The sequence below is a fragment of the Esox lucius genome, chromosome 7 (assembly GCF_011004845.1).
Source record: "Esox lucius isolate fEsoLuc1 chromosome 7, fEsoLuc1.pri, whole genome shotgun sequence".
NCBI classification, from domain to species: Eukaryota; Metazoa; Chordata; class Actinopteri; order Esociformes; family Esocidae; genus Esox; species Esox lucius.
This window is the reverse complement of record NC_047575.1, coordinates 4,228,740-4,237,540: the sequence shown is the minus strand read 5'-3', so window position 1 is coordinate 4,237,540 and position 8,801 is coordinate 4,228,740. Positions and strand designations below refer to the sequence as shown.

Genomic DNA, 8,801 nt, shown 5'->3' with positions numbered 1-8,801 from the left:
GACTGAGGGAGATTGACAGTCATCTTGAACTTCTTCCATTTTCTAATAATTGCGCCAACAGTTGTTACCTTCTAACCAAGCCGCTTGCCGATTGTCCTGTAGCCCATCCCAGCCTTGTGCAGGTCTACAATTTTATCCCTGATGTCCTTTCTCTGTTCTCTGTTCTCTGTTCTCTGTTCTCTGTTCTCTGTTCTCTGTTCTCTGTTCTCTGTTCTCTGTTCTCTGTTCTCTGTTCTCTGTTCTCTGTTCTCTGTTCTCTGTTCTCTGTTCTCTGTTCTCTGTTCTCTGTTCTCAGCCATTGTGGAAAGGTTGGAGTCTGTTTGATTGAGTGTGTGGACAGGTGTCTTTTATACATGTAACGAGTTCAAACAGGTGCAGTTAATACAGGTAATGAGTGGAGAACAGGAGGACTTCTTAAAGAAAAACTAACAGGTCTGTGAGAGCCGGAATTCTTACTGGTTGGTAGGTGATCAAATACATGAAATAAAATGCAAATTATTTAAAAATCATACTATGTGATTTTCTGGATTTTTCTTTTAGATTCTGTCTCTCACAGTTGAAGTGTATCTATGATAAAAATGACAGACCTCTACATGCTTTGTAAGTAGGAAAACCTGCAAAATCGGCAGTGTATCAAATACTTGTTCTCCCCACTGTATATACATATGGAAATACTTACCAGCCGAATACATGGCTTTAGTTCGAAATGCAAGTGCCAAAGACATTTAAATATGTAGTAAGCAAATATGTTCTAACCCTACTTTTCCCGTATGGAATGAGTAGCGAAATACTTAAAACCATGATCCAGAGAAAAGTAAACTTCAGAAGTACATGTTCCAGACCGGTGTGACCATTTTGTGACGTTTGGTGCTGAATAGTGTCCTCTGTGGGTCACTGTAGCCTGTGTGAAATCCGCATTTGTTCCACTCGACCGTAACTGACGTCGCAGTAGTTTTATTTAAATCAACGCTTGAGAAAAGGTTTGCGATAAATTGGAAATGAATTTTAAAATCCGCGCTGCAAGAAAAGAGGATTGTAAGGATATATCTAGAATGATTATGGTGAGTCTTCTAAACTACATTGGACTTAATAGGTTGGACATGCAACCTCGAACCTTCTACGTTCAATGAAAGTTACTTTGTTGCACTCGTTTTTTTAGACACCGCAAAATATAATTTAAATAGAACTGCATGCAGACAGAACTTAATGAACTCTATTGGAAGTTTGACCTGTTCTTTCACGGAGGTATGTTAATATGTTTGTTATCGCTCCTAGGAGTTGGCTGTGTATGAGAAAATGCCTGAACAAGTGAAGATTTCCAATGAAGGTCATTGTTGTAAACTTTCCATGTTAGCAATATTAATCAAAATCTTTGAAACACTTTGAAATCAACACCATGTGTCATTTTCACTGTTCCTGCAGATTTGGAGCGAGATGGGTTTTCCCCAAACCCTTTCTTTGAATGCCTGATAGCAGAAGTGTCTGATGAATATATGAACAAAGACGGTAAAATATCGTATTGGAGTTTTATGCAAGTTGTTTGCCTGTTTGGAAGCTTTTCTGGTATGTTCATGTCGATATTCATCAGATTTTTTTTCTTGCAGAAAATCATAATTAAATACTGTGGAAAGGCATACCATTAAAATAACTACATAACTTTTAGGTTTCCAAGGGGAGATGTTCTATAGATAGTAATACCATCAAAAAACTAACAAACACATTTGTAAAGAGGCAAGGGTTAGGTTTAGAAGAACGTTTAGGGCTTAGGGTTAAACTTATGATATAGTTAAGGTGAGGCTAGAAGATAGTTAGGTAAAATGTTAATGATAGTCAGTAGATTTTCTGTAGAGCATCTATAGATACTTTGGATTCTCAAATTGTGTTACCAACTTTTATTTTGAGTAGTCCCATTGAGGTCAAGTCTCATTTAGTAGGGCACCCTGTTAAAACACAATATTGGCCAACAAAAATATCCCCAGTCAACAATTTGAACTTCCTAAAAAGCACCAGAACATCAAGCTTTTCCACACCTTTGTGGCATTGAAATCAAAGATTTCTATAATTCTGTCAATACCAACGGGATCTCCATTGTTATTCATTCCTGAGAACAGGTTTGGTCATTTCTATGTTGAAGTTAAATCAGAAAGGTTACATACATAGGATGTTCCTGGAAGATTGCTTTGTGTATGAACAACAGAGAATGCATGGGTCTTCCAGATATAGAGGAGCGTCCCCCATATTCATAGAGAGCACAGTGATGAGTCATTAAACTGTCCCCACTGTTAAAATTAATTGCTGAATAAAAGACTGTCCAAGGGTTTCGAAACAGAAGCTGCAGAACACACAAAAATAATAACACCTTGGACAAATACAGGGATTAATGTTTGAACAATCTTCTTTCTATTTTCATAACTGAGTCAATAAATATTTCTGTATGAAAAAAAATCATAGACCTTATCATCAATCGATATGCCCAAGTATATATATTGTGAAACTTGCTCAATTTGAGCTCCATTCAAAGTGCAAATATGCAGGTGCACAGGATCAATGTTGTCATTAATGACTAAACTAGGTGTAGAGTACTCAGCAACAGAGATGTATTGTCTTAGTTCAAAGGTCTTACTGATCCTGTATCCCTGTGCAGGTAATTTTACACCACGGTGAAATAAGGGACTATATGATTGTTCTCCTTACATTATACTTTAGGCATATGTCCAAGTACATTCATAATGTAACAGAATGTGGCACATATGTTGCAAACACTGTGGAGACTTGACATGCAAAAGCATTTATACACCAATTTGGAGTGGAAATCACGGTTACGTCACTGAATACTCAGTATTTATGCAAGCATAATCACTGAATGATCGGGATATAGGGTAATATTATATCTGTGATATGACATTTCCTTTACAAAATAATGGGAGAATGCGTCTAGATGACCCATATTCCTATATTTTGTAAAGAGGTTTCTGTCACTTTCTGCCACTGTTTACTAATACAGAAAAGGTTATATAAGCTACATTTTTAAATGAAATGAACCTAAATTGTCTTATTTATTTTGTAGTCTGAAAAGGCAAACATTTGCCAGCGATGCCTTCTTAAAGGGATCGTTTGTCCCAAAATAGTATTTTTCTAAATATTCACTTACCAAAAGTTATTCCAGAATGCACATAGAGCAGACCTGGGCAAAATAAATCCCCTGGGCCGGATGCGTCCCGTTGAGTCATTCTATCTGGCCTGCGATACATCCAAAACTTTTAAAAAACGAACAAAATAAAAAGACTTGATGAGCTCTGCATGTAACTTTTTAAAATTTTGGTGCATTTATTTTATTTCAAATTAAATGTTCTGTGGCACTCCTATTAATAAGAACAGTAATATCATTACTAATAGTTCAATTAAGTTGAAACAAGCTATTTGAGTTGCTATGATACATAGATATGGACCAGCACCACAATCCACCTGCTTAAGTTATCATTTGTTCATACTATACGCAATTGATATCTGAAAATGAGCCTGTCTAAGGAGAGTTGATAATGAAAGCAGGGTATTTAAAAAATAATGGACAGATTCGTTTTTTATTTGCAGATGTCGCAGGTTAAGCAACTTGCTTAATATGTAAAGCTAATATTGCAGTTTTTAAAGTGTACTTATTGCAGAGGCACTTCCAGAGCAAGCATGCGGACAAATACAAAAAACTGTCACCTGATGCTGAAACTCAACAAGTCCAAGCACTGATCCAGCTTCACTGACGAACATCTTGCAGCAGTACCGCACACTAGGTGAACAGAAATGACTCCTGACTTCACCTCACTTGTCAACGCCCATACGAGGCTCTCCAGTTCATATTGAGTGGCCCTAAAAGTGGATTTTTTTGGGTCTGGGCTGCTGGAATCGTGGTCGTTAAAAGCATGTAATAAACTGTATGCAGTTAGGAAACTGCAATTATACCAACATTTGCATTGAGTGAAAATCTTCAAAAGTGATTTCATAGACGTATAGCTGCCCTAATAACTGTTAACAATATACCTTATAATATAGCCTACTCTGTTAATTTGAAAGTAAACTTTTAAGGCAAATATGTGTTGCAACATTTCCGTTGAGTAGTAACCTTGAAAAGGGATTTCTTAGGCATTTGCCTGCCATAATAACAGTTGTTAACAGAGTATAATATAAAAACATTGTTAAAGTAAAATGGTGTTACATGGATAAGTAATATGCATAAATATAATATGCAAGTTAACAGAGTTAGCTATGGTGTGTGTCTTTTAAGCATGTTGGTTAAAAAAGTAATCTGGCCTGCGATGCTGTCTGGTATTTTCAGTGTGGCCCCCAGTGAAAAATATTGCCCACCCCTGACTTAGTAATTTTTTTCAAACCAAACATTATTCAGCTCTGTCCCAGGCTATAATTAGAGTTCTTAGTATCGTCCAAATTCATGAATGAAAACTGTTCGTCCAACTACAGCAAAGCTGCATTGCAAGCGGAAAACTACTCCGAAACACCTCAAACTACATTCAGTCATATGTCATGGGGGCAGCACATTTTCTTTTTCTTTTCTCTAAACTGTACACTGACCAAACGTTTGGCGGAATTTGGTCTATCAAAACTGGCTCTAGCAAACTATTTCAGATAGCCGCTCAACATAGCTTCTGTCCTTCGGCAATTATGTCATTGGAGTGGGAGTGAACTTTTACCTCCAGAAGCCGCATTATCGTGAATATCGTTGGTGGACAGTTTTGTTTTTATGATTGTGGAAAATCCAGTGATCGTGTTTTGGTTGCAAAGAAAGGTACAAGGGACCTGGGAGAGGAGACTTGGTGTTTAACTCATTTCCATATCTTAACACTTCATTCTACCATTAATAACACATGATTTAGTTAGATATACAGGTCTATTGACTCTTTGCTCCTTAAGCCCTGGTTAAACTAACACAAAGTATTTTTTGTTTGTGTGAAGGATACACCATTGTGGGGTACACTGTTTACTTCTACACATACAGCACATGGAAAGGGAGGTCAGTGTACATGGAGGACCTCTATGTGATGCCTGAATTTAGAGGTAAAAATATTAATAACTAAGAAAATTGTTATACATTTAGCACACTTTACTTTGGGCAAAGATATAAATGCAACATGTAATGCATTTTGAAGATTTTAATCAGTTAGTTATCAGGAAATCAATTAATGTTATACATACATACATACATCTTCTTTCGCTTCATCCGGGGCCGGGTTGCGGGGGCAGCAGTCTAAGCAGAGATGCCCAGACTTCCCTCTCCCCAGACACTTCCTCCAGCTCTTCCGGGGGGACACCGAGGCGTTCCCAGGCCAGCCGGGAGACATAGTCCTTCCAGAGTGTCCTAGGACTTCCCCGGGGTCTCCTCCCGGTGGGACGGGACCGGAACACCTTCCCAGGAAGGCGTTCCGGAGAATTCCGAAACAGATGCCCAAGCCACCTCAGCTGACCCCTCTCGATGTGGAGGAGCAGCGGCTCTACTCTGAGCTCCTCCCGGGTGACCCTGCGGAGAAAGCTCATTTCGGCCGACTGTATCCGGGATCTTGTCCTTTCGGTCAAAAGCTCATGATCCAAAGCTCATGACCATAGGTGAGAGTAGGAACACAGATTAACCAGTAAATCGAGAGCTTCGCCTTGCGGCTCAGCTCTTTCTTCACCACGACAGACCGATACATCGACCGCATTACTGCAGAAGCTGCAACGATCCGTCTGTCAATCCGTCCGTTCCATCCTTCCCTCACTCCTGAACAAGACCCCTAGATACTTAAACTCCTCCACTTGGGGCAGGCACTCTCCACCAACCTGAAGTGGGCAAGCCACCCTTTTCCGACTGAGGACCATGGCCTCGGATTTGGAGGTACTGATTCTCATCCCCACCGCTTCACACTCTGCTGCAAACCGTCCCAGTGCATGCTGAAGGTCCTGGTTTGAAGGGGCCAACACGACAACATCATCCGCAAAGAGCAGAGACTAAATTGTGTGGTCCCCAAACCTGACACCCTCCGGCCCCTGGCTGCACCTAGAAATTCTGTCCATAAAAATTACGAACAGAACCGGCGACAAAGGGCAGCCCTGCCGGAGTCCAACATGCACTGGGGACAAGTCTGACGTACTGCTGGCAATGCGGACCAAGCTCCTGCTTCGGTCGTACAGGGACCTGACAGCCCTTTGCAAAGGACCCAGGACCCCATATTCCCGAATCACCCTCCACAGGACGCTGCGAGGGACACAGTCGAATGCCTTCTCCAAATCCACAAAACACATGTGGACTGGTTGGGCAAACTCCCATGAACCCTCCAGTACCCCGTAGAGGGTATAGAGCTGGTCCAGTGTTCCACGGCCTGGACGAAAACCACACTGTTCCTCCTGAATCCGAGGTTCTACCATCGGCCATATTCTCCTCTCCAGTACCCTGGCATAGACTTTCCCGGGGAGGCTGAGAAGTGTGATCCCCCTGTAGTTGGAACACACCCTCCGGTCCCCCTTCTTGAAAAGAGGGACCACCACCCCGGTCTGCTATCCCAGAGGCACTGTCCCCGACCGCCACGCGATGTTGCACAGGCGTGTCAACCAAGACAGCCCCACAACATCCAGAGACTTGAGGTACTCAGGGTGTGGATGGCTAAGCCCCGAATGTATTTTGATCCTAGCAACGCCTTTGTGTGATAGTAAACTGCGCTCAGCTTTGTAAAAAAAAAAGGATATTTCATAGAAATATTCAGTTTTTATGTAGTGGCACATCCACATTTTGCGGCACATACCACCTTATCCAGATAATAGTGTGAACAGTTTTCTTTTAAAAGAGACACATGTTTTTCTAATAAAGCCAAGACATTCTTAACAGACCTACTAACTTTAACATAGGTAAAATTGGTTTTATATTCGCACATTCAACAGACATTCGCCAATAGCCATTTAGAGCTTTTTTAAATCAATGACTTGACATTGACATACACATCAAACACATCAAACATCTGATTTATTCTATAAATGCCTATCATACTTTTACAACCTTTGTTTTCAATAGGAATTCTACTTACGATTCAGTAATAGTGCAATTAAAGCTTTGAAAATCAGTTTAATTGATTGATATATACACACCAAACAACGTCTGATTTATTCTGTAAATGCCTGGCATACTTTTACAACCTTTGTTTTCAGTAGAGATTCTGGATAAGGTGGCATGTGTATGTGTCAATCAAGTTATTGATTTTCAAAACTGTAAATGGCTTGACGAATGTCTGTTGAATGCTGAATGTGCGAATATAAAACACATTTTACGTTTTAAGTTTTCAAAGTAATTTTTTTGTGATTTCTTAAATTGGGTTACCTAACAATGAATGTGAGTGGAATTTAGCTCAAATAATCCATGTGTTCAAATATGTTAAAAAGATGACTTTCCAGCGGGTATACTTACCTTTTGTCGTGACTGTATGCCACATGCCAAATCCATTTTCTGATCTATGAGATTATACTATTTGGAAGTTTGAATTGCACATCACTTTGTCATATAATCCTCTTAATTTAGCAGTGAAACAAAAAAGTCTATATTTACTTGTAATTCTCCTGTTGTTGAGGCTTCGTATAGAACAGACGTCTGTTGGAGGCAATTTACGTTGGAGTCAGTGGTTAAAAGCTAGTAAGCAGTTTTAGGTGTCTAAACATTAACTGCAGATGGTAAACAGTTCGATAGTATTTTTAGCACTTAAGTCATGAAGTTAGTTCCCAATTCAGGTTGGCAACACACCTGGTCTCTGTTCTCTTTCAGCTTTGAAGGCCTGACATTTTTTGTCAGGTTCCTTTAGGTACATTTTAAAAGATGGTTTGGATAACTTTTGAGTCCGTTTGATAATGTATAGATTTAATTTTAAGGTCTCTGATCTGATCTTCACTTAAAATGTTTCTGATTTATATACTTTTTGAAAGGATCTAACTGAATTATAGCTCAGTCCATTATCTCGCCATCTTCTCTCTCCATCTCTGATAAACCTGGGTTCAGGTTCATGTTCCCAACATGCCAGCAACGTGATGTTCATTGGGGTTACTTTGTTACCAATAAAGCACATCTCTAAAGTAATGCTGTCCCATCTCTATGATTGATTCTTTTTGTCTGGCTTCCCCTTTTAGGTAGCGGTGGCGAAGCGGTGTGTGAGGCTGCAGTTTTCTGTTTTGGAGTGGAACAAACCATCACTGGACTTTTATTTTACCAAGGGTGCAGAGGACCTGACTGCCAAAGAAGGTTGGCACTTCTTACGGTTTCATGGACAAGCACTAGACCAATTAGCTAGGGAAGCACCTAATAATTAGATGGTTTTGTAGGCCTTGGTCTTAAAAAATTCCTCCTGTTCTTATAAAATATATAAACCCTAACCCTATTTGCTTTCTTGCATAACACACTATACACATTTTAAGTCACCCATTTGGACTATGGCATTACAGAGAGAATAAAGAATCATTATGAAAAGCCCTTATTCTGTAACGTTTTATTTACCGTGCTTTCAACACCACATAGACTGTCATGGTACTTGCACCATGGATGTAAGAGCAAGTGGATACAGACTCATGTGTATGACAAATGCACAAGAACAAAAGACAAGAATTCTCATGGATAAACAGTCGGCAGTAAATTGCAAACGATTGTTTTATAACGGTACAAACAACACACTCCAGGTGGCAGTATGCACCCTTTCAATTTATTTGCCAACTCATTCATGGAAGTGGTAGAATAAAGAAAAGGACTAGTTAAACATAGAGGGCTTCTGCCTCAGTGCTTTTACTGG

The 8,801-nt window shown here is 39.8% G+C and overlaps 1 protein-coding gene across 1 annotated transcript; it reads left to right on the top strand.

The window, feature by feature from the left end:
• Positions 1-901: 901 nt before the first annotated feature.
• Positions 902-8,481, top strand: sat2b (spermidine/spermine N1-acetyltransferase family member 2b; the record flags this gene model as incomplete). Its single annotated transcript, NM_001303891.1, is given in 5 exon segments — positions 902-1,061; positions 1,276-1,327; positions 1,423-1,515; positions 1,517-1,524; positions 8,146-8,481. Coding segments are annotated over 5 exon segments (399 nt in total), but the record flags the coding sequence as incomplete, so codon positions are not given.
• Positions 8,482-8,801: the final 320 nt, after the last annotated feature.